The sequence below is a fragment of the Psammomys obesus genome, unplaced genomic scaffold (genome assembly GCF_907164565.1).
Source record: "Psammomys obesus unplaced genomic scaffold, mPsaObe1.curated_primary_1811, whole genome shotgun sequence".
In the NCBI taxonomy this organism is placed as follows: domain Eukaryota; kingdom Metazoa; phylum Chordata; class Mammalia; order Rodentia; family Muridae; genus Psammomys; species Psammomys obesus.
This window is the reverse complement of record NW_026592710.1, coordinates 7,285,426-7,310,806: the sequence shown is the minus strand read 5'-3', so window position 1 is coordinate 7,310,806 and position 25,381 is coordinate 7,285,426. Positions and strand designations below refer to the sequence as shown.

General features: G+C 46.9%; 2 protein-coding genes and 1 non-coding gene across 4 annotated transcripts in view; 2 read left to right on the top strand and 1 right to left on the bottom strand.

Moving 5' to 3' along the window:
- The window catches only part of Mtor (mechanistic target of rapamycin kinase), a 108,176-nt gene extending 106,894 nt beyond the window's left edge, over positions 1–1,282 (top strand). For both annotated transcript variants that reach the window (XM_055615097.1, XM_055615099.1), the window contains one exon: positions 427–1,282. In XM_055615097.1, the coding sequence (XP_055471072.1) occupies positions 427–442 (16 nt within the window). In that variant the 3' untranslated portion in view covers positions 443–1,282. The remainder of the gene's footprint in view (positions 1–426) is intronic.
- An 834-nt stretch (positions 1,283–2,116) lies between these two features.
- Exosc10 (exosome component 10) lies at positions 2,117–25,134 on the top strand. Its single transcript, XM_055615167.1, has 25 exons — positions 2,117–2,252; positions 3,852–3,988; positions 5,073–5,196; positions 6,155–6,259; positions 6,515–6,680; positions 6,856–6,970; positions 7,866–7,941; positions 8,144–8,254; positions 9,132–9,275; positions 9,813–10,003; positions 11,086–11,242; positions 13,355–13,503; positions 13,641–13,691; positions 14,717–14,828; positions 17,224–17,274; positions 17,415–17,493; positions 17,587–17,693; positions 17,987–18,082; positions 18,327–18,401; positions 20,657–20,744; positions 21,575–21,651; positions 22,759–22,930; positions 23,545–23,606; positions 24,412–24,488; positions 25,021–25,134. Exons 1-25 carry the CDS (start codon positions 2,142–2,144, stop codon positions 25,049–25,051), a joined length of 2,664 nt encoding a protein of 887 aa, XP_055471142.1. The 5' UTR covers positions 2,117–2,141; the 3' UTR covers positions 25,052–25,134.
- LOC129682814 (U6 spliceosomal RNA) lies at positions 7,347–7,448 on the bottom strand. Its single transcript, XR_008721051.1, has one exon. It is a non-coding gene; the product is annotated as a U6 spliceosomal RNA (small nuclear RNA).
- Positions 25,135–25,381: the final 247 nt, after the last annotated feature.

Here is a 25,381-nt window from a genome sequence, read left to right as displayed (position 1 = left end):
AGAAATAAACCAGCAATGAGGACCCACTTGAAGCCTCAAACCCAACATGAAAACATGACTTGGTGGAGTGGCCATAAAGAGCAGTTACGGGCTCCTATCTTTTTAGAGGTTTGTAGAATGATCCTTGTTAGAACTACTTGTAAGAGGTGTGGTTTATAACGGGCAGGATACCTTACTTGTCTATAGTTCTTCTGGACTTTTATTGTCACTCCAAAGATGCAGCAGGACACAGGAAAAATCAGAGCAGTGACTAGAGAGAAAGGTAAAGAGAAAGCTTTATAATTCTGGAGAGTCTGGGCAGAGTTTTGAGAGTTGGGGCGGAAGTGTCTCTTTGGAACATCAGGGCATTAGCCCTTGACTAGAGATGTTGGCTGAGTCCAGTGAGGTTCTGATGACTGACCATGCCTTTGCTGTCCCCCTTCCTAGGTGTCCCTTCTGGTAACCAAGGCCTGGTAAACCATGTCCTCTCCTCAGAGGCTTTTGTACCTTGGTCTGTACTTCCAGTGGACTGACACCATGGTCATAAAGTTGGACTTTGTTAAGTATTTTGAAATGTATATGAAAAGAACTACTGTATTTTCAAAGTTGGTTTGAACCCACCTCCTAGCTGCTGTTGAAAAGATCCTGTCAGAAACACAAGGCTTGATTAAGCCCTCGGGACAGTGAAACACAGTGATCCTACAAGCCTTCAATTTTGGGAGAACAGAAGATCGGTGACTGAAAAATACGGGTTTTGACTTAACGTACAAGAGAGCTCATCATAAGCATTTGCTGACAGAATAATCTGGTTGATCCTCTCAAACTGGGGCCTGGAGAACACTGACCAGGGGCTCCATCAGCAAGGACATAGACTTCAGCACTCCACCTGTCCTGTTACCTCACCAGTCCCTGGATAGCAGTGGCTATCCCTGCAGGATAGGCCAGAGTGAGTGAGAAGATCTGCCTTCTGCTGTCCCCACGATGCTGAGCCTCACAAGACCTGACCTTCCAGGAGGGACCTTTGCTCAGATGCCTGGTCACCAGGGATCTTAGTGGAGGTCCCCACACTGGCCCTGCTGTGTTCAGTGAGGGATGGATATGTTGTGTTTGGAGCAAGGGCTCAGAACACAAATGCTGTTGTGGAGGTGCTGATCACAGAGGGACACACTAAAACAGGTTGTGAATTATGAACAAAGTAAATATCCAACTACATACACAAAGTATAAAGTGAAGCCACGTCTAGACACCATGTTGTATCTGAGTAATTTTTGTGCCAATAAATGACATCAGAATTTTAAAAACATGTACATGTATGACTGGCCTCCTGTTCATATTTTGTAAATTCTGTTATTGGGCTTTGGATAAAACTCAGCAGTAAGCCACGAGCTAACAGGCAAGGGCCCTGATTTCGGTTCCGAGCATCATATGAAGAGACCCCAGGAGCCTACACTGTCAAGACAGTGTAGAAGTGTAGAAGTATAGAAGCCAAGACAGGTAGGCATGGATCTCTGAGTTTCAGGACAGCCAGAACTACACAGAAAGCCTTGTCTCGATAAACAATAAATTATATATGTGTGTGTGTGTGTGTGTGTGTGTGTGTGTGTGTGTGTTCTTATCTGTATGGCATATGTGTGCAGGCGCCCATGTCACCCAGATGAAGTCATCTGCTCCCTTAGCAAGTGGTTACGAACCTCAGGCCTCTAGAAAAATAAGAAGTCTTGACTGCTTTAAACCCATCTGTCCTTCCCATCCTCCCCAACTTTTTTACAACGTAAATTTCAAAATTCCAATCCAAGTGTGCTTATGCATGCCTTTAATTCCAGCACTTGGGAGGCTGAGGCAGGCGAATCTGAGTCACAGTTCAGAGTCCTGGGATTACTGGCCTGAACCGCCAGGACCTTAAGTGAAAAGCAAACTTTAAATGTGATTAAAAGTGTATCCTAAAGCTGGGCGTGGTGGCACATGCCTTTAATCCCAGCTCTCAGGGAGGCAGAGACAGGCAGATACCTGTGAGTTTGTTAGAAGCCAGAACCAAGCTCGCAAGTAAGCTACACTGCTTGGGTGGAAGAGTGGGGAGGTGTTGGACAGGTGCGCATGCGCGCTGTGCCTATCTCGGGTCTGCCGGAACAATCTCGCGAGAAGAGCCGCCCTAGGACGGGAAGATGGCGCCTCCCAGTCCCCGGGAGCATCAGGCCGCGCCAGCGACCAGCGCGACCAAGCCTGACGCGGAGATGGTGCTGCCTGGCTTCCCCGACGCAGACAGCTTCGTGAAAGTGAGTTCGTGGGCCTTGGGGCACCCCAGGGGTCCCCTGTTCTGGCCGGAAGCGGCCTGGGGCTGCAGAGCGGGGGCTGCGGGCTTCCGGCGCCTGTCACGGCGGCCTGACGGCGCGCAACGGGAATGGCTGCGGGGGAGCGGGGATGGAGAGCGCCGCGCTTCCGGTGTGAGCGCGTGCCGCCCTGCGTGTAAAGCAGTGTCTGCGCCCTCAAAGAGCGTCCCAGTCCTCCACGTGGCGCACCCTACGCTACCTTTCCCGAAAGCCCCCCACAGCTGGACGACACCCATTGCTGTCGCTACTGATGTACAAACGTCTCTAACCCCAGTCTCTTCGGTCACCCTCACCGCTGCTATGGAATCTCTCTAAGTGCCGAAGCGCATTCATCTGTACCCCTTGAGCGTAAAGGTGTTTTGTTTTTATGACACAGGGCTTGTCTGTAGAGCTGTGGCTGTCCTGGAACTCGCTCTGTAGACCAGGATGGCCTCAAACTCACAGAGATCCGCCTGCCTCTGCCTCCCCTGAGTGCTGGGATTACACGCATGCCACCGTACTCAGGCGTGTGCGGCATGACAGCCACTTCAGAGTGTTCCCATTGCTTCCCAACAGTCTGCCTACGCCACCGATTATAAAATGGTCCTCAGAAGTGTCTAAACTATATATTGTTGGTGGATGTGCAGCAAAGCCACAAAAATACAATAAATTATTATAGAAAGCTCTTGCTTGAGTCTGTACCAAGCAATATTTTAAGTGATTTTAGTAGCTCACTTAATCCTCACAATAATTCATGAGTAGGTACCTTTTACTATGCCCATTTTTCAGAGGCATAAACTAAGGTCAGTATAAACAAAGTAGCTTGCTTCAAGTGACAGTTCGTAATTATCAGAACCAAGACCAAAACCAGGCCATAATAAGCCTTATTCATATTAGGAGTGCTGTAGCTCAGCTCAGCTGCCTAGTATTTGTTGTCAGCACCCAGGAGGTAGAGGCAAGAGGATCAGAAATTCAAGGTCATTTCAGGCTACAAGTTAGGTTGAGGCCAGCCTGGGCTCTATAAGACATTCTCTGTCCAAAAATAAAAAGACAGAGCTGGGCTTGTGGCTTCGTTGGTAGAAGACTTGCGTGTCATGAAGTTGTGGGTTTGATCACCAACACTACATGAGCAGATTTGGGTGGTGCCTGTAATAGGGAGGTGGGGACCAGAGGATTGGAAGTTCAAAAGTCATCCTTGGTTTTATAGTGACTTGTAGGTCAACCTGAAATGCATTCTTTTTTTTTTTTTTTTTAATTGTGGGATTGGGGGAGGGAGAGAAAATGCATGCCACGTGTCTGCTGACCCCATAGAGGCCAAAAGAGGGCATTGGATCTCCTAGGGCTGGAATTGGAGGTGATTGAGGGCCCCCTGTGTGAGCACTGGGAACTGAGCCCAGGTCTCATGCAGAAGCAGCAGGAGCTGAGACTCTTAACCCTGAGCCACCTCTCAGCCCCTTGGGATATATCTTTTAAATCTTTTAGTTAGTTAGTTAGTTATCCGTTTGTTTATTGCTGAATGAATAGGAATCTGTGTTTAAGATGTGTCTTTTTCTCTGGGCTTTTCAGTTTGCACTTGGCTCGGTAGTGGCAGTTACCAAGGCATCCGGGGGCCTGCCACAGTTTGGCGATGAGTATGATTTTTACCGAAGTTTTCCTGCCTTCCAGGCATTTTGTGAAACTCAAGGAGACAGGTTGCTTCAGTGGTAAGTTTATTTTATTTGTTGAAAGAAAAAAAAGAGAGATAATTTTTCCTGAGAGTCGCATACCTCAGTGGTAGGGAAATAATGAGCATGATGGGATCCCTAGATCTGAACCTCAGTACCAACCAACAACAACAACAAAAAAAAAAAAAGGACCAGCTGAATGCCAATAACCAGAATGGATATAAGCAAGGATAATCACATTGTTGGGGGAAAATATCAGCTCACTCCAGAGCCCTGACCAGCCTAGAACTTGCTGTACAGACCAAGCTAGCCTTGAAAATCTTTTAATTTAGGTTTGTTTTATTTAAGTTTAATGTTAATTCCATGCTGTGTTTTAGTATAAAGGATGGAAGCGTAATATATTTGGCAATTTTAAGAGATTAACCTTCATCTACCTCCTGAGTGCTAAAGTAATAATGTGAGCCATCACACCCTACATGATCTGTGATTGCTAAAAATTAAGGGCCACAAGATGACTCATTGGGTAAAAGGCACCTAACACCAAGCCAGATGACCTGAGTTCAGCCCCCGAGACTCGTGGGGAAGGCGAGAACTCACTCTAGCAAGTTGCCTTCTGACCTTTACACATGGGCAGAGGCACTCACACATATACGCACAAAATATTTATTTGTTTGTTTATTTAAAAAGTCTTTCCTGGGTATGGTGGCTCATATCTTTAATCCCAGCACTTGAGAGGCAGAGGCAGGTGGATCTCTGAGTTCAAGGCCAGCCTGGTCTATAGAGTAAATAGTACAGCCAGAGCTACTGTTTCTCATCAGTTAATTGTTGGGGGACATTACCTTGATGCTGTTATTTTATTGAGAAAAGGTTTAACTCACTAAATAGCCGATGTTGGCTTCAAACTCACTGTGGCCCAAGCCTTCCAAGAAACCAGTATCACAGGCCTGCACCACCAGGCCTGGCTTTGGCTCTTGTCCCTTAAAGGTTGCTGTGAGGATGTGCATTTGATTTTTACCATCGTATAGGGTACTGGGATCCGTGTGAGCCAAGCCATCTGGGGTGTTTTCCCAGACTGTAGATTGGTGGCGTAAAAGCACGCGTGCTGACCTTTGTTCTCCTTCAGCATGAGTAGGGTAATGCAGTACCACGGGTGTCGCAGCAACATCAGAGATCGAAGTAAAGTGACTGAATTGGAAGACAAGTTCGACTTACTGGTTGATACCAATGATGTGATTTTGGAGAGAGTGGTGAGTGTTTCCCTGTCCACATAAGTGAACTAACAAATATAAAACTCAACTATTAAAATGCAAGGAGAAACCCCAGCATTGTGGAAAAGGAAATGAGTGTAGCCAGGCCTAGTGGCCATGCCTGTATTTCAACACTAGGGAAACAAAGGCATATGGATCTCTGTGAGTTCCAGGCCAGCCTGCGAGTAAGACCTAATTATTTTTAATTATGTGTATGGGTATGTGCACCTGAATGCCGGTGTCCATGGAGACCAGAGGTCTTGGGTCCACTGGAGCTAGAGTTATAGACAGCTCTGACCCACCTAATGTAGGTGTTAGGGTAGAATGCTAATTCTCTGTAAGAGCCAGGCGGGGTCTCTCCAGCCCTTATCCATGCTTTCCAAAAAGATTGAACTTTTTAGCTCTGGAGGGATGGATCAGCAGTTAAAAGCACTGGCTGCTCTTCAAGAGGACCCAGGTTCAATCCCCAGCACCCACATGGCAGCTCATGACTGTCTATAACTCTTACTCCAGGGAATCCAACACCCTCACACAGATATACATGCAAGCAAAACACCAATATACATAACATAAAGATAAATCATTTATAAAAGCTTAAATTTTAATTGGCAAGTTAAAATTCTGAATACTTACAGTATACAAGTAATATTTTGATGCATACATTTACCGACTTTTTAAAGAAACTTACTCATTTTTATCTTAAGTGCATTGGTGTTTTGCCTGCATGGATATCTGTGTGAGGGTGTTGGATCACATGGAACTGCACTTACAGACAGTTGTGAGCTGCCATGTGGGTGCTGAGAATTGAACCCAGGACCTATGGAAGAGCAACCAGTGCTCTTAACTACTGAGCCATCTCTCCAGCCCCTATCTACTCTTTCATGTATGTGTTAACCACCTAATTCTATGAGTTCATTTCTTGAAAATGATCCTAACCCAGTGCCTTGTCTCTTCATAGGGTATATTACTGGATGAAGCCTCGGGTGTGAATAAGCATCAGCAGCCAGTCCTCCCTGCAGGGCTGCAGGTTCCCAAAACAATAGTGTCCAGTTGGAACCGAAAGGTGAGGACAGCCCTGCAGGTTGCTGAGTAGAGTTCCTAGTACGGGTTTTCCATAGTGCAGGTAGCTGGGCACTCGTCACTTTCGTGTGGTCTCAGAAGCACACACCCCACCTACCCCTTCTCCATGTGGCATTGCAGTAACCTTCGAAATGTGTGGTCCTGGGATGTTCTTGTCTCCTCAGAAGACAAGCTGAAGTTTCTTTTCCTACTTCATCAAGTTGCTGTATTTTAGTTGATCCGTATGTGTTGACTATAGGCAGGAGAATATGGCAAGAAAGCAAAATCTGAGACTTTCCGACTGCTGCATGCAAAAAACATCCTCAGACCTCAGCTCAAATTTCGAGAGAAGATTGACAATTCCAACACACCATTTCTCCCTAAAATCTTTGTCAAGCCCAATGCACAGAAGCCCCTCCCTCAGGGTAAGTGGTGGCTTTGAGTCCTTCCATTTGACACAGAAACCTGGGAAGGAGTGGCATCTTCACTCCCACATTTCTTTTCCCAGAGGAGCCCATTCACCTCCTCTTCCTAAGCTAGAAGGCTTACAAGTGTGTGCCTCCTGTGTGATGGTATGCTTGTCACTGCTTGGGTCTCCAGCTCTCTCAAAAGAAAGGCGGGAGCGCCCCCAGGATCGCCCTGAGGACCTGGATGTCCCCCCTGCCCTGGCAGATCTCATCCACCAGCAGAGAACCCAGCAACTTGAGCAAGACATGTAAGTGCATGGGTCTGGCCTTTCTCCTCGCCTGTCTGCCTCATTGCTTTCATTTGTTTGTTTGGACACGGGGTCTTATCATTCAGACTGACCTTGAACTAATGCTTTCACCTCAAAGTACTGAGATTATGTCACCATACCTGGGCCTTCATAACATTTTTTTTTTTTTTTTAAAGATCCAGTATGGGTGTGTGTGTGTGTGTGTGTGTGTGTGTGTGTGTGTGTGTATGCACATGCACACACACATGTAAGCGTGCCTGCCTGTATCATGCACACATACGTACACAAGTGTAGGAGCGTGTGGAGACCAGAAGAGAGCGTCAAGTGATTCCGAGCTATCTGATATGGGTGCTAGGCACTGAACTTAGCAGTACATACTAACTGCATAGCCGTTTCAGGTTTGCCTGTCATCCTTGCACAGGGGCCATGCTGCTCTCTATCATTCCTCTTTGGGTATATGTGGTGCTGAGGGGAGCACCAGCCGTTTTGTTTTACTGAGAGAAAGGCTCATTTAATAGCCCAGCCTGTCCTTTAACTCACTTGTAAGGTGACATTTTCACAGTGTGATCTTCCCGTGTCTGCTGTTGTTGAGGATATTAAGACATGGTCTCATATGTCTCAGGCTGGCCTCAAGCTTACTATATCATCAAGGATGACCCTGAACTTGTGATCCTCCAACCTTACCATCCTCTCCCAGATGCTGAGATAAGAGATCTGTGCCCTTGTGCCCAGGTTTGTCTGGTACTGAGGCTGGCACCCTGGGCTTCATCTGTGCTGGACAAGCACAGTAAGAGCCAAGCCCCATCCCCAGCATATCATTTGTTTATACACATGTGTCTGAGATATGTATACCTTCTCATGGAATTAACCTGAAGATTTTTGGGTGTTCTCCCAGGTTTGCACATCCTTATCAGTATGAACTCGATCACTTTACCCCACCTGACTCAATGCTTCAGAAGCCACAGCCCCAGGTTAGTGCCCAGACTCGGTTTCAAAGTGGGCACCTGGGTGCCCGGGGAGGAGAACAAAGCATTTGTTCAGTGCACTTCCATGTTCCTTCAGCAGCTTTAGGAGGCTGAAGTTTTGGGTCATCCCTTAGACTAAGAACTCATCCTGTACCTTTGTAGGATTGGTTTTTAACATGATGCTTTTTGTGCTCCTTTCTTGGTCTAGTTATACAGACCTGTAGAGGAGACACCCTGCCATTTTGTATCCTCCCTGGATGAGCTTGTGGAGCTCAACGAAAAGCTCCTGGGTTGTCAGGAGTTTGCAGTGGACCTAGAGGTACCTTGTAATTGACCTTGAGTGAAATCTTCATTTTCCTTTGAGTTCATCTACTTGGGACATCTATAGTTAGCACTCATTTTAATCTCTTTTGTTTTGTGTTTTATTTCCTTTGGGGGGTGGGGAGGCTTAGACAAGTTTTGCACTATAGTCCAGGCTGTCCTGAAACTCAAACCCATTCTCCTGCCCAACTCTTTTTTTTTTTTCCTAAGAAATTAGTCATGTAATGTTAAAGTTATTTTTCTATAATTATGTCTATTTCTCTGTTTATCTCTTAACCTGGCTATCACACAAATAATTGAGACTGTATTATATTTGTTTAATAATAAGCTTCACAACATAATAACTTAGCAATTGGTACTATATTCTTAACCCTCTAAGCTAATTTGGCTTCTGCCCAGCATACATCCCAGAGATACTTGCTCTTTGCTCTTTGTACCTTTTCTGATCCAGCTCCGCTCTTTGTTGTCTGCTAGATATCTGTCAATGGCTGAATCCCCTTCTTCCTTCTCTCTACTCCTCCCCTAGCTGGCAGAAAATCCAGCCCTATTCTCTCCCCTGCTCAGCAATTGGCTGTAAGCTACTTTATTGATATATCATGACAATTGGGGAGCAGTGTTTATACAACATTGAGACGGGATTCTCAGAACAAGGATTGCAACAAGATATGAGGGGAGGGTACAGAAATCAGCACTTGAATTACACAATAACCTTATGCCTATGATGTAACTTCTATAGTACACTTTTAAAAACTAGTAGAGGAGGATTGTGGGTATAGCTCTGTGTGAGATTCTTCAGCTTGATCACCAGACTAAAATTTAAAAGGTGAAGGAACACCTACTAATCTTTCTCCTAACTCCCTTTCTGTATGGTTTAGCATCACTCATACAGAAGCTTCCTAGGACTGACCTGCCTGATGCAAATTTCCACCCGAACAGAAGACTTCATTGTTGATACTCTAGAACTTCGAAGTGACATGTACATTCTCAATGAGAGCCTTACAGACCCAGCCATCGTTAAGGTCAGCCATTCTGGCTCCTGCCTGAGTTGGGATAGCAGTGCTTTTCAGGGTACCATCTTGTTCTTTCAGCCTAGACCCAAAGGAGGGAGAAACTATGCCATCTCCTAGCCTGAGGTTCCACATACTTACCTGTTTAGCCCTAGGCTACCTTAAGGGCCTTTACAACGTAGCTTGTTACTATCCAGAAATATAAATCATGTTGATGACTATTTCGATGAGCCCAGTCAATTGGATTGCTTGAACTTAAGGATATACTGGGAGCTAATAGGGCCCCTCACCCACACCATGGCCTGAAGGTAGTTGCAGTCCTTAACAGTATAGAGTTACAAGCATAAAGGATGCCTTGGCCTCAATAAAAGGAGCGTGTAAAACTCCATATGTCCTAGGCTGGGGATGTAATTCAGGTAGCATGCTTGCCTAGCATATGCAAATGTCAGGGTACCCTTCCTACCAGTGTTCTGATAACCCTGAGGCGGGGCTAAGGAGACAGATGGATAGCCTAGTGTTGGTGTGAACATAGCCTTGGTTTTGTTCCAGGTCTTCCATGGTGCCGACTCTGACATAGAGTGGCTACAGAAAGACTTTGGCCTCTATGTGGTGAACATGTTTGATACGCACCAGGCAGCACGGCTTCTCAACCTGGCTCGCCATTCACTTGACCATCTGCTGAGACTTTACTGTGGTGTGGAGTCCAACAAGCAGTATCAGCTGGCAGACTGGAGGATACGGTCAGTCTGCCAATGGCAGAGATGGACAGGGAGCAGGAACAAGTCTGTAACTAGAAGCCTGGTCCAGCTTGGCCACTTTCAAGATAGCCAGTATTTCCCTGAGTGTTTCTTCATGCCAGATTTGTTTTGTTTAGTTTTGTTTTTCGAGACAGGGTTTCTCTGAATAACCCTGGCTGTCCTAGTCTCCTGAGCACTAGGATTAAAGGCGTGTGCTGCTGCCTCTGCTAACACTACCACCAGACAACAGAATTTCTAAATGTAAAAAGGAAAATGTGCTCGCTAGTGCTCTCTCTCTCTCTCTCTCTCTTTTTGTGTAAACGTGTTTCAGCTTCCCTCTGTCCCTATGTTCTTTTTTCTGTCTCTGTCCTGACTGCCCCCTTTCTCTCCCTTGCTACCTGCCCCCTGCCCTCATGGCCCACTCAGCTGTCTCTATTCCTTCTTCAAACTCCCTCTCCCTTTCCCACCAGAGGAGAAAACAAGGAAATTTATTTGAACCCCCCTTTAAACCAGAGGAGAAAACAAAGGAAAGTGTATTTGAACTGATGTTCCATTCCCAATATAAGAAGAAAATTAGTAACATTTGAAAGCCACTTTATTATCAACCCCTCACCCTCCTCCCAGCTTTCCCTTTTCATAGATGGGGTCAGAAAACACAGAGAAGCCAGGCCATGGTGTCGCATGCCTTTAATCCCAGGACTTGGGAGGTAGAGGCAAATGGATCTCTTGAGTTCGAGGGCAGCCTGGTCTACATAGTGAGTTTCAGGACAGCTGGGGCTACACAGAGAAACCCTGTCTTGAAAAACAACAACAATGAAAGAAAGCACTAGAGGTTAAGGACAGGTAGGTAGAGCTGCAAGTCACTCCAAGACCAGAGCATCTAATTTTAACCATAATGTTACTGCCTCCCCATGGGAAATTATGGTTTGTCATATTGAGCTGCTGAAGTGTCCTTGTACTATTGTGAAGGAAAGAATCTTTGGAATGAGAAAGGGGCCAAGAAAGGTCTGTCTGTCAGTACGTAGACAGTTTGGATGGCTGTCCCTGCCACAGTCATTGAAGCCATGTCTCTCTTGCAACTCTAGCCCTCTACCAGAGGAAATGCTAAGCTACGCCCGGGATGACACCCATTACCTGCTCTACATCTATGACCGAATGAGGCTGGAGCTGTGGGAGAGAGGCAACGACCAACCTGTCCAACTGCAGGTGGTGTGGCAGCGGAGCAGGGACATCTGCCTCAAGGTACCACGTCACCGAAGCTATACAGACCCCAGCACTTGAGCTATTTCTGATTCAGGTCTTTTGTTTCTCTTGTTTTCTAAGTTAGTGTAGAAAATAATGGGTCTTGGGGCTAGAGGGATGGCTCAGTGGTTAAGAGCACTGGCTACTCTTCCAGAGGATCAGTGTTCAAGTCCCAGCACCTACGTGGCAGCTCACAGTTGTCTATAGCTCTAATTCCAGGGGATCCAACACCCTTACACAGACATATATGGAAGCAAGACACCCGTGCACACTATAATCCCAGCACTCAGGGAGGTAGAGACAAGTGGATCTCTTGAGTTCGAGGACAGCCTGTTCTACAGAGCACCAGGACATGGAGAAACCTTGTCTTGAAAAACAAGGAATGGCGGGGGGGGGGGGGGGGGGGGGTTGGGGGGTGTTGGAGGGGGGGGGGGTGGGGGGGGGGGGGGGGGGTGGATTATCGTGGGTTTTTTACATATATATGTCATACTTTCTTTTTTTTCTTCATCCTTGTCTCCTGCCCTCCCTAATTACGCCCACCTAACTTTTGCGGGTCCCCTCATTTTTTTGAGGTGAAATGTTTTCATAGCAAATGTATATCATTGCTGCTTCTCCTTTCCCTCCAGATCTCTTCTCCCCTCTGATGGTCACCTATTTTCATGACCCACACATACCGGTATAAGTCCAGGTCCTGCATATGTGGGAAAGCTTACCTGTCCAGAATCCGGTTTATTTTAACATGATCTCAAGTTCCATCTGTAATCCTACTGATGTCATAATTTCATTTTCCTTTATGGCTGAATAAAATTCCATTTTGAGAGGCTGAGAGGATGGCTTAGTGGATAAAGTGCTTGCTTCCAGAGCCCCATTCAAAAAGCAAACAAACTGGGGTAGAGGATTCAGCTCAGTGGTTCCATTTTCAACATCCACATGCTGGCTCATGGCTGCCATTTATCCTTCTGTGGGCACCAGGTGCACGTGTGATGCACAGAGACGCAAGTAAACACGTAAAGTCATGATTTGCAATCTGGTCCAGGTTGGCCCAAGGCAGGCTGATCTCGGAATTCATGGCCAGCCTGGTCTATAGTATGTTACAGGACAGCCAAGGCTACACAGAGAAAGCCTGTCTCAAACAAAACAAAACAAAAATAATAATAATTTGCATTTTCCTAATGGTGATATTGAACTCTTTTTGGTTTGTTTGTTTGTTTGTTTGTTTTGTGGGTTTTGTTTGTTTGTTTGTTTTTGAGACAGGCTTTCTCTATGTAGCCTTAGCTGTCCCGGACTTGCTTTGTGGACCAGGCTGGCCTGGAACTCAGAGAGTTGCCTGCCTCTGCCTCCTGAGTGCTGGGATTAAAAGCCTGTGCAACAATGTCTGTCCTGTTGAACAGTTTTTCAAGTACTTACCAGCTTATTCTGTTTCTGCTTTTGAGAAACTTAATCAGTTCACTGGCCCGTTTACTCAGTGAGCTATTTGGAGTTTAGGCGTCTCCGTTCTTGTTTTGGCATTTTCGTTTTTCAAATCAGGGTTTCTTTGTAGCCTATGTAGCCAGTCTGGTGTCAGATTCACAGAGATCCATCTGCCTCTGCCTCTCAAGTGCTGGGTTTAAAGGTCTTTCTTTCCTTTTTTTTCTTTTTCTTTTTTTCTTTTCTTTTTGGTGTTTTTTGTTCGTTTGTTTGTTTTTGTTTTGTTAGTTTTTTTGAGATAGGTTTCTCTGTGTAGCCCTAGCTGTCCTAGAACTCCCTTTGTCGAACAGGCTGGCCTTGAACTCACAACCCAGCTTTTTTTTTTTTTTTTTTTTTTTTTTTTTTCCAATTCGGTTTTTTAAGACAAAGTGTCACTAAATAACCCAGACTGGTCTCTGGCATGTAGTCTTCCTATGTTAGCTTCCCAAGTGAGCCACCAATCCCAGCTTTACTCTATCCTTAATGCAAGAGGAAAACATTTTGAAGAGCCTAGGACACAATTTTTTTTATCCCATTTATGTTTTTCGGTTTTTTTTTTACAATGTCGAGGATTAAACCAAGGCTTCAAGCGTGTTAGGCAAGTGCTAACCCACTGGCCTTTCCCCAGTGCTAACTGGTTTCGAATATTCTCTTAACATTTTGCAGAAATTTGTCAAGCCTATCTTTACTGACGAGTCCTACCTTGAGCTGTATCGAAAGCAAAAGAAGCACCTGAACTCACAGCAGCTGGCGGCCTTTCAGTTGCTCTTTGCCTGGAGAGATAAAACAGCTCGAAGGGAGGATGAGAGCTACGGGTGAGGGACTCGGGGTTCCTTTACTGCTGGTAGGCCCAGCAGGTCTGCTTGTGAAGGCTGGCTACTATCTCCTGCACTTTAATGTTTAGTGGGCCTTGCTACTTGAACTTAATGTGATCCTGTTGTGTTTTTTCCAGATATGTTCTACCAAATCACATGATGCTAAAGATAGCTGAGGAACTGCCTAAGTAAGTGTCTTTCTTCCCAGTCGCTCAGCCCTTCACAGCCGGGCACTCTGCAACTGCCCAAGGCTGCACTCGTAGACGTTAATACTCCAAGCGTGGAAGGCAGCAGGGCCCACGGAGCCACAGTCCTTGCCTGGAGGCTCCTGGGGAAGAACTAGAACTTCTCAGCTGGTGAATCCATAGCGAATGCATGGCTAGTCTTGAGCCTGCTGCAGTCCCTCAGGGAGGAGAAATGCCCACATTCTTTCTTAGGTTTGTCTCCAAATTAAAGCCTCATGATTTTTTTTTTTTAAGATTTATTTATTGTATATATACAGTGTTCTGTCTGCATATATGACTACAGGCCAGAAGAGGGCACCAGATCTCATTATAGATGGTTGTGAGCCATTATGTGGTTGCTGGGAATGGAACTCGGGACCCTTGGAAGAGCAACCAGTGCTCTTAACCTCTGAGCTATCTCTCCAGTCCAGACCTCACGATTTGTAAGCATTTTGTAGTATTAATTTTTTAATACTACAAATTTTTTAATACTACAAAAAATTGGAGCATAAACAGGAATGAGAAATCGGAAACCAACTTTTCTTGAGGTTTGTCTCCAGCTCTCACAATTTGTAAGGCAACCAGAGGAATAGGCTGAGAGTTGGCTCGGCAGAGACCAGTGTACAGATGGCTGGCTGGCCTGGACTGATTTGTGTAATCTGTGTCCTTCTAAGGCCTTTGTTGGGGGGCAGGGGTCTGGGTGGAGGGGGTTCCTCAACCCCATGACCAGGCTCTCCTGGAACCCACTGTAGAGAAGAGGATGGCTGTGAACTTCTGATCCTCCTGCCTCTACTTAACAAGTGCCTGGGTCCTAGGCCTGTACCACCATACTTGGTTTATGTTGTGCTGGCCATGGAACCCAAGGCTTCGAGCATGCTGAGCAAGCAGTCTGCTAACTCAGCTACCATCAGCTGACCAGTCATTGCTGTCACTAAGCTTTGAAAAGCTGTATCTCCATGATGAGCTGATTTTTTTTGTCCTTGTTCCAGGGAGCCTCAAGGCATCATAGCTTGCTGCAACCCAGTACCACCTCTTGTCCGGCAGCAGATCAATGAGATGCATCTCTTAGTTCAGCAGGCTCGAGAGATGCCCTTGCTCAAGGTATGCAGTGTTTCATCCAGCAGGCACATTCTCCAGCACTCCCCCACTGTGGCCTTGTAAAGCCCTGAGACGCTCTTCTGCTCTAAATCACCCTGAGGAGTAATAGTGGCTTGGAAAGCTACTAGGTGTGTCATGTTAAAGTTAGCTGCTTTGGGGGGACTGTAAAGATGGCTCAGCAGATAAGAGCACTGCCTACTTCTCCAGAGGTCTTGAGTTCAATTTCCAGTAACCACATGGTGGCTCACAACCATCCGTAAGGGGATCTGATGCCCTCTTCTGGCACGCAGGTATACATCCAGATAGAGCACTCATACATAAAATAAATAGATTTAGCTGCTTTTATGTTTACTTGTTTGGGATTTTGAGGTTTGCTTTATCTTTTGACAGTGGGGCTTGAGCCCAGGGTTTCCCCAAGCTTCACAAGTACTCTGCTGAATTACTGTGTCCGCCCATGCGTTCTTTACGTAAATTTTATGTATTCTGTGTGTGCATGTAGATGAGTATGCCTCAGCACATGTGTCTACATGAGACTGCACAGTGCAGCAGCCAGCTGTTTCTTTCCACTGTTTGAGTTCCAGGGATCAAACTCAGGTTTTCATACTTGGCAGTAATCCCTCTCACCAGCAACTGCTTCTTTTCTAATGATAGTCATAAACTCACCCTTATCTTTCATATTTTATGGCCTTTTGATAATTTGATATAGCAAATCACTGGGCGAGTTAATGGTTGTTGTAAAGCAGTTAATCTGGTGGAATGAGTTGGAGAGGGATCTTGTGTAGAGAGCTGGCAGTGGAAACCCAAACCTGAAGCCGTTACACTCTGAGTGCATGTGGTTGGAACAGTGTGGAAAGTAGTAGTAGATGGTCACAACGTGCTGCCAAGTATCGCTGAGCCTACGGACTATAGAGGAGCTATGCACCCGGATGGCAGTTTGGCTTGCTGGTGTTGGGGTTAGTGTCCAGGACAGCAAACTCTGCAGTCAGAGCCTCAGTAAGAGGGGAAGAAGGAAGACCATGGGTAGGATGGGAATCCAGAGAAGGGAAGAAAATAGTCAATTTTGCATAAATACAGGTGGAAGTGAGACATCCCACAGGAAATGAGCCCCAGCTGGGCATGCTGTGAACACCTGTAATCCCAGCACTTGTATACAGAGGCAGGAGGATCAGGAGTTCAAGGTCTTCCCCAGCCATCTAGTGACTTTAAGGCCAGCCTGAGCTTAATGAGACCCTATCACAAAATAAGAACTATCAAGATGAGATTGTACAGGCACTTGCCAACAGCATGATGATCTGAGTTTGAGCCCCAAGTCCCTTGTGGTTGAAGGAAAGAATCAACACTCTCAAGTTGCTGAATGAATGAATGGTTGAATGAATGAATGAATATAAAGAAAGAAGTACAGATGCATAATGTCTGTCCTCTCTATAGGTAATAAAACTTGTTAAAAATCCACTTACATGGTTTCTTTTAGGGGTTTTGCTTTAATTCTTTTCCTTGTTTGCTTGCTTGCTTGTTCATTCATTCGTTCATTTATTGAGATAGGGTCTTACCGTACAGGGTCTTTCCTAGGCCAACCTGTGTAACCGTGTAGCCCAGTCAGGCCTTGAACCTTCAATCCTCTGCCTCAGCCTCCCAAGTAGCTAAGATTACAGATTTGAGCCACCATATCCACCTTTTTTAGGACAACTTTGAATCTGTTGGCTTGGTAACGATATAAATATGTGATCAATCAGTGATATCTTTTGAAAGATCGTTGACCCACAAGACTTAAAATGAAAGAAGAGAGTGTATTTGCTGCTGTTTTGTTAAGATGTCCTTCTGGGGCTGAGTAGCTCAGAGGGAGGGTGTTTGCCTGTGTGTCACCCGCCCCCCTCCACACACAGACTCACACACACACAGCCATCTCTTAGATTTCCAGTTTGGGCAAGTAGAAGCGTATTGGATGTAGAGAAAACTCCTCCAGGCTCACTGAGAGCCATTGCATCACGCCAGCTTCTGACAGGAAACTCTGATGTTTCACATACAGTGCTTGAGTGCCAGGTGCTGACAGGGGTGAGGGATAAAAGGTTATCCTGTTGGCCCTTGGGAGACAGAATCATGGATAAGCACAGTCTGCTGAGTAAGGACGTGTCATTTACTTTACACAGCCTTCCTCAGTTTCTGTTTTCTTGTTTTGTTTTGTTGTTTTTGTTTGTTTCTTTGTTTTTTTGAGACAGAGTCTCAAGTAACCCAAGATGGCCTTGAACTTGTGATCCTCCTGCTCCCACCTCTGGAGTGCTGGAATTATAAGCATGTGCAAACAAACCCACTGGGGAGTCAAACCCAGGGCTTCGAGCATGCTAGGCAAACAGTCTGCCATCTGAGCTACATCCCGGCCCTACTCTTCTTTCCTCCTTAGTCTGAAGCTGCAACTGGAGTGAAGAAGAGCGGACCACTGCCTAGCACCGAGGTACAGTGTCACGGCTGCTGTCTCTCCTATGGGAGGGGTAGAGATCACAGCCCCTGACAGGCCAGTGCTGTTCCACTGGCCAACAGCTCCTGGCTTGCCTATGATTTTTACATGTGATCTACTGTTTCCCTTTGATGCAGAGATTGGAAAATGATCTCTTTGGACCCCATGATTGCTCTCACGCTCCCCCAGATAACTACCCGATCACCCCAACTGATGGTAAGGAGGCCTTCTGGACTCCCAGACAGATGGAGCCAGTTTTCCTGGACCAGAGCTCTGAGGTCTTGACCTTGTTGACTCCTGTGTCTTTAGGGACCATGCCACTTAAGAAACAGCCGAGCCTCTTCGCTGAGGGCAAAGGAGAAACCTCTTTGGATGCCAGGTGCCTTCTTGCTACAGCTGTGATCACTTTATTCAGTGTGAGTAACAAGGAACCGCACCAAGGTGACTCAGGCATCCTGGTGTTACATGGTCTTCTCACATGGGCTGCCTGCCTGGAGGTTCACATGCTGGGTGTGGCTGCTCACGCATGTAACACCAGAAGAAGGTAGATCCCTGTGAGTTTGAGGCCGGAATCATCTCCATGGCTCAAAAACAAACAAGCATTTCGTCATTTCAGGAAATAAGTGCTCCCTGTTGTGGAACTAGGAAAGCATCCTGACACCACGGCATGATCATGGTTTGAAGTGATGGTTTTGGTCTGTCCCTACAGGAACCTAGCGATGAGGAAAGTGGAAAGACTCCATTGACAGTTGCACAGAAAAAAGCCCAGAACATAATGGAGTCCTTTGAGAACCCATTTAGGATGGTGAGTAGTGCAGCTGCACCCGGCCACCAGGAGCTGCAGGGAATTCTGCAGCCATGCATCCTTTCATCTGGGAGGAAAGCAGGACCGTGGAGGGGGAGCCCAAGTCCGGCATATCAGTCGTCCACGGTATCCAGGTCGGGACTTTTGAGTTGAGGCCTTGTGGGACCACACCGGCAATAGTAGTGCCTCTGAGAGGCGAGGTTCCTGCTCTTGGTATTTGCAGTGACTGTTTCCCCTTCTACAGTTCCTGCCTTCTCTGGAACACAAGGCCCACATCTCCCAAGCAGCAAAGTTTGATCCTTCTTCGAAAATCTATGAAGTAAGTAGCTTCTCGAGTTTTGGACAGTAGCTGTCTGCAGGCTCCTGAACTGAGTGAGGGTCCCATCTCAGGCAGCTTCAGAGCCTCTGTAGGCCGCTGAAAACAGCACAGAGGCCCTTTCCCTCTGAGCTTGCTTCTAGGAAGAGGCCAAACTGTAGCCCAGTCCTCGGAAGCCTTTGGGAATCTCGACAACAAAGGGGTTGGGTCTGGGAAAGGAGCTCAGTTGGTAGCGTGTTGGCCTGGCTTGTATGGAGCCCTGGTTTGATCCCCAGCACAACATGAAGCTGGCGTGGAGATGCACACCTGTAATCTCGGCACTTGGAGGACAGTCACAAGTTCAAAGTCATCTTCAGCTACATAGTGTGTTCTAAGATGACCTGGGATCTATGAGGCCCTACCTTTTTAAAAAGGAAAGAAGAAGCAGCCTGCTCTGGTTCACAGGCATACTGAAATAGGATAGTATTTGTCTAATGTGTGATAGCCTGGGTTCAAATCCAACACTGGAAAGAAAAAAAAAACTGTTTTGTGTTTTTCTAATGGAATAATTTATATGTAATAAAGTACATATAGTTTATAACATTTGTATATGTGTATATCGCTTCAAGGCTCTTAAAGGGAGCAGCTTGAATCTGAAGAGGCACTGCCTCGCACTGTGGACAAGAGCACCCACCCGCAGGTCCCCTCTGTCTGGGAGGCAGCATGTTGACTCAAAGCCTCCGTTTTCCACATAGGAAGGCTGTGCTCTGATGACACCCACCAGCACATCCCTGTCTCCAGACCGCACCCTGACAGGCCTCAGTCCTTTGTTAAGGGGCTTAATCTGCTGCTTTTAGGAATGGGGAGTCCCAGAGGTAGCAAGATGGTTCAGCGGGGGAAGGAGCTACCACCCTGGCTGAAAACCTGAGTTTAATCTCAGGAACCTAAACGGTGGAAGGAAAGAACTGACTCAAGTTGTGGTTTTGGTTTTTGTTGTTATTGTTGTTGTTTTCTTAAGATTTATTTATATTTATACAACATTCTGCCTGGATACCAGATCTTACTATAGATGGCCATGAGCCACTATGTGGTTGCTGGGAATTGAACTCAGGACCTTTGGAAGAACAGCCAGTGCTCTTAACCTCTGAGCCATCTCTCCAGCCCCCAAGTTGTGTTTTGACCTTCACATGTGCACAGTGGCTCTCGAACACATGCAATGAGTGAATAAAATTTAATGATAACATTCAGGTGACTAGATGTGGTGCACACCTTTTATGGAGGCAGAGGTAGGTAGTTCTCTAATTTTGAGGCCAACTTGGTGTACATAACAGGTTCCAGGCCAGCCAGGCTTACATGGTAAGGTCCTGTCTCTAAATAAATAAGATAATTAAAACTTAAAAAGAAGAAACGGGGAGCCCTAGAGTTGGGACTCAGTTCAGTGGTGGTGCACTCACTTAGCAAGCACAGGGCCCTTGGTTCAGACCCAAACTAGGGAAAAAACAGGCCAGGTATCCTTAATCCTTGCATTTCAGAGGCAAAAGCAGGTATCTCTCTTGAGTTCAAGGTCAGCCTGGTCTACATAGCAGGTTCCAGGCCCACCAGGGCTACATAGTGAAACCTTGTCTCAGAAGGGGGGAAGGGTATAAATGTATAAAGAGGGAGTCTATAGTGTATAAAGTAAACCCAGTATTTGGGCAGTGGGGGCAAGAGAATGAGTTTAAGGTCATCATTGGCTGCATAGGCACTTGGAAGCTAGCCTTGACTCAAAAACCAAAATAAAAAGAAATGAGGAAGTGCAATGGGCTCTTCTTTTTTTTTAAGGCCTGGTTGTGGCACACTCATCAGCTGTCCATCCCTTGTGTTCATTTTGGATCACCTAGATGTGGCCCAAGGCGACAGCTGTGAGACAGGAAGAGAGACACAGGACTATTAGGAGGCCCACCTGGAACCCCACTTTGTTTACTAAGTGGACCACTGTGAAGTTGCTGAGGCTTGCTGGCTTGGAGGGTGACTAGGCTGAGATGTCCAGCATGAGCACACGAAGCCTGGAGCCTGGGGGTTCAGATGTGCTTTGCCCTCTTTAATAAGGATCTTATAAACAAAGCCAGCAAAAGATAGCATGTTTAGGTTTGGGGTATGTTGGTTTAGAATGCGTGTCCTTATTAGCTTGACATCCCCTCTGCTGCCTCTGAAACAAGTAGGCACTCCCGAGTAGCTGAGTGTAGGCAGTCTTTTTTGTTTTGGTTTTTTGTTTTGGTCATTGTCTGTTTTCATTATAGATCAGCAACCGCTGGAAGCTGGCCAGCCAGGTCCAAGTCCAGAAAGAACCCAAAGAAACAACCAAGAAGAAGGTAGCTGAACAAACAGGTAGTGTTTGCATCCTTGAAAATACAGGGTCTTTGAAGGGACAGTCCCAGCATACCAGTTGGAATGAGGACATTCAATGATGGGTGTCTAGTAGGGATTCCAGCCCTCATCGACAGACAAGACAGTGAGCAGAACAGCCCCAGCCAACTTGTATAGGGATGGCACACAGTAACTGCCTGTGTCTTCTGCCCCTGTAAAGAAAGGAGTGCTGTGTGGAGGGGCTGGCACAGATCCAGGGGGAGAGTACTGAAGCAGGCTCCAAGGTCACATGTGGTAGCTGACTGCCATGCCCAAAGAATGGCAAGGCAGGACTGCCCAGATGCCTAGGGAAGAAACACAGACAGCCAAGCAGGGCCTCTGAGGACTGGCTGGTCCTTACAGTGACTTTGCAGGGCTTTAAGCAGAGGAATCCAACTGACATGATCAAAGTAGAGGGACAGAAAGCCTGAGTCTGGTTAAGTAAGACACAGTAGCAACAACTGACAGATGTGATGTGAGATCCTGGTGGTAAGTTGGATAAGGCATAGGAAAGGGAGGCATGGGGGTGGGGGGCGAGGGTCTGTCCTGAGCAACCAGGAAGATGGGGCTGCTGGCTGTAAGAGAAACCCATCTTTAAAAGGGCTGACTCCTAGCCATTGACACTAACAGTGTCAGAGAAGCGTCTGATGTTTGGCCTGGCCTCCTGAGAGATACAGGCAGGGCAAGGCTATTGGTTAGAACCTGCAGTTAAGGCCAGGGACAGGAGGAGAGAGGGGTAGCAGAGCTGGCCTTTGTGGCCTGCTTGGCTGGACAAATGGCAGGAGTCTACAAACAGGAGTTCTTTCTTGCAGCTGCCCAGGAGCAAGCAAAGGAGGAGTCTGATGCTGCCATGCTGGAACCTGCCATCCCTGTGCGGCAGCAAGCTGCGGTATGTGCTCCCTTTCCCCTTTCAGAAACAGATGCCCATGGTCATGCTCAGGATTTTTCTGAACCATTTTCAGAGGGCTCACCATACATACATGGTTCCCCCCCCCCCCCCCAGCTGATCTGGATTTGTCAGTCAGTACCCGCGTCTCTTCTCAAACTAGCTGACATTAAAATTCTCTAAAGATTTCATTTGTTTGGTAAACCCTCATAGCACTGGGCTGTGGTCTGTCAGAGGACAAAGCACAGGGATGTTTACTGTGTCCCAGTCTGCCCTAGAGACCTCTTTGTTTTTTGGTTTTGTTTTGGTCTTTTTTTTTTTGGTGGGGCAGTGTTTTTTTTTTCCCCCAGATAAGGTTTCTCTGGGTATACAGAACTCATCTATAGACCAGGCTGGCCCCTAACTCCTCAAGACCCACCTGCCTCTGCCCTTCCTAGTACTGGCATTAAAGGCATATCCCACCATACCTCATGAGACGTCTTTGTTCTTACCATACCCATCACAATAGTCTAGATTTTTTTTTTTTTTTTTTTTTTTTTTTTTTTTTTTTTTTTTTTTTTTTGAGACAGTACTTTTCTGCGCAGCTCTGTCCTGGAACACTCTGTAGACCAGGCTGGCCTCGAACTCAGAGACCCACCTGCTTCTACCTCCAAAGTACTGGGATTAAAGGTATATGCCACTATCACCTGGCTTAGCATTCTATTCTTAACCTCTGCCTTAAGTGACCTAAGAACATTGTCAGTTAGGAACTTTCTGTAGCTAATACTAGCTAAGTATGATTGTCCCTGAATTCCAGCCTCAGCCCCCGTCCCTGCTGTTGAAGCAGCTTGAGTCCCCAGCTAAATCAGGTTGAACATTCTAGTCTGATACCTGAAATGCCCACTGTCCAGAACTTTCTGAGAGATGATACAACACCACAGGTAGAAAATTCCATGCTGCATAAAATTCCTTGAAGTTGCATGGAATTGCCTGCAGACTGTGTATGTGCTGTAAGTGAAATACAAGTGAATCTCACATTTATACTTGGGGCCTGGCCCGAGGTGCCTCACAGGGTTACAGATAATATCTGCTGCATATTCCCATGTTTTCCTTCCAATTGTTCTCCTGTAGCTAGAAAATGCCACTAAGAAGAGAGAGAGAGCCACAAGTGACATGAGGACCACAGAACAGAAGCAGGAGAAGAAACGACTAAAAAGCTCCAAGAAACCCAAGGACCCAGACCCCCCAGGGAAAGATTTCTGTCCCTACGACTACAGCCAGTCAGACTTTGGGGCCTTTGCTGGTAAGGACAGGGAGGACACAGCAAGGAGACACTTGCCGGCTGGAGGTGGGAGGAATTGCAGAGTGTGGGGAGCACAGCTTCACTGTGAGTATGAGCTCTGCGCAGACACAGGGCCAGCGGTGGCCCACCTGCTCTCCTGGCAGCTGGTGCCCAGGAGTCATTGTCCCTGCCTGGTTCAGCAAGAGCTCCTGGGTTGTGACACGGGGTTAAGTTTCTCCTCCCACATCCACAGGATCAAGACTAGGTTGAAGGCACTGTTCACAAAGTGACCTCTTGTGACCCCTTAACCTAGAGGTCCCTGTGAAAGGTGTGTCATTGTTAATTCCATAGCAGCCACTAGAGCCTGGAAAAGTGAGGAAGCAGGCCTCCACAGTACACACACTGACTTAGCAGGAGTGTTGCCTCAGTCACTTTATCAACAGTGGCATGAGATCTTGATGCGGAAGTGTCCACCTGCCTCTACCAGCCTGGGAACACACCTGTGGCTGGTATAGTCTCGGGACTGCTGGAGCACAGGAAAGGGTGGCAGATGGATGCTGGTGCCTCCTGAAGCCCAGACCCCTGGCCTGTCAGCCATTGTGCTTGCTAATTGTCATGATCACTCTTACTTTCAGGGGACAGCAAATCCAAGCCTTCCTCCCAGTTTGACCCAAATAAGCTGGCGCCTTCTGGCAAGGTAAGGGTGAAGAGGACGCCCTCAGCCTGACATGTTCTTATCTTCTTCCTGGGCTGCAGTGACCGTGCAGGAAGGCTTTGTACCCTTTTTCTCACCTCATTTCTTCTCAGGTATAAACAGTGCTGACAGTTGTCCCTGAGGTGATTTTTTTAGACTTACTATGAATGTGTGAGAGTGCGGAAAAGCCATAGGACAACTTATGGGAGCTCTGACCTTCCACCGTGGGTTCCAGGAATCTAACTCAGGTCCCTGGCTTATGGAGCAAGGCTTCATCTGCTGAGCTGTCCTGCTGGTTCTTGTACCAGCAATTTGAAAACAGGCAATGTCTTTAATCCCAGCACTCAGGAGGCAGAAGCAGTCAAATCTTGATGAACACTATAGTACATTTTTCTTTTTTGGAGGGGCTGGTATGTTTGGGTTTTGTTGAGATGGAGACTTTACCGTATAACCCAGACTGGCCTAGAACTCATAGTCACAATCCTCCTGCCTCCACTATTTTAAGTGCTTGGGTTATGGCATATGCCACAATGTCATAGCACAGGGTGTCTTTTACTCTGATGCCTGGTCCTGAAATCTGCCTCACGCAGTGAAGGGGCTGCGTGTGTGACTCCTGACAGTTTCCGCTCTGTGCTAAGCAGGCTGGATTTGAAGCGTAGTAAGAAGGGTCAGGACTGTAGAGCCCTCCTGTGCCTGTGACAGCCTTTCAGGGACGAGTGCTGGGATGATGCCTGACTGCAAAGTTCGGTGTCTTCCCCGGAACTGCTGGGTAAGGTGGGCGTCAGCGTGCATAACTTTTGTCTTTCAGAAATACGTTGGAGCCAAAAAATTTAAACAGTCTGTGGGAAACAAAAGCATGTCCTTTGCTGCTGGGAAGTCAGACAGGTGGGTGGCATGGCCAGGACAGCAGGAAAACCAAGCACCGTGCCTGGGCACAGTAGCAGATTCAGCTCCAGAGGCTTCTGCTGGGCAGAGGCCAGAGCTCTTTGTCACTCAGAAAGCAGGAGTGGACATGACCTGCTCCATGTAGAAGTCATGCTCACGTGACCCATGTCCGGCATCCCAGGCCTCAAATCCCATTGTTCTCTTTCTTACACTGTGGTTTCTCACTGGTTCCCTCACTTCAGAGCACATGGGTGGGAAACTTTCCCACATCAGTTTATTTCTTAGAAATAGAGGAATCTGGAGGTGGACCATCCCTGGGGATGGTTTTCGTCAGGAAGCCCTTATGCTAGAGCAGAACTTGAGGTCAGGACATCACACGGGAAGCAGGGCAGGCCTGCTGCCACAGACCCCTTTCACTTAGCACCCAATGTTGGCCCCATGCTGCCCTCCTGCTCAGCCTGCCCTCGCTGTGTCTGAGATATGCACAGCTCCTAAACCTGAAGAAGTAACTGGTTTTCTTCTGTCTCTACAGAGGCTTCCGGCACAATTGGCCAAAGAGATAGTGTTGAAGAGACTCCTGGGGCTGCGGGCAGTGCTACTTTGTACAAACCCATTTTAAAGTCATTAAAATTAATTCCTGCTGGAAGCAAGCTGGCTCTGGTTTCTTGTTTTTTGTTTTGTTTTTGCTTTCACCCCAGCTCTGGCAGGAAGGACAGTATCTCCCTGTTCAGAGACTAGGAGAGGAACATACCCAAAGAGGCTGCCCAGAAACCCAAGGCCATGAGTGCACGTCCTCTGCGTCCAGGAGCCTCTGTGGACTGCTGATGGCTGGTGTGGGCCATGGGGTGGGTGCTCTGCTCAGCTACTATTGTTCTGGCATTGGTAGTCACCTT

Coding starts and splice junctions, on each gene's coding strand:
- Exosc10 (XM_055615167.1), top strand. CDS start 2,142: ATGGCGCCTCCCAGTCCCCGGGAGCATCAGGCCGCGCCAGCGACCAGC. Junction 3,989..5,072: donor GGAGACAGGTTGCTTCAGTG/GTAAGTTTATTT, acceptor GTTCTCCTTCAG/CATGAGTAGGGTAATGCAGT. Junction 5,197..6,154: donor ATGTGATTTTGGAGAGAGTG/GTGAGTGTTTCC, acceptor GTCTCTTCATAG/GGTATATTACTGGATGAAGC.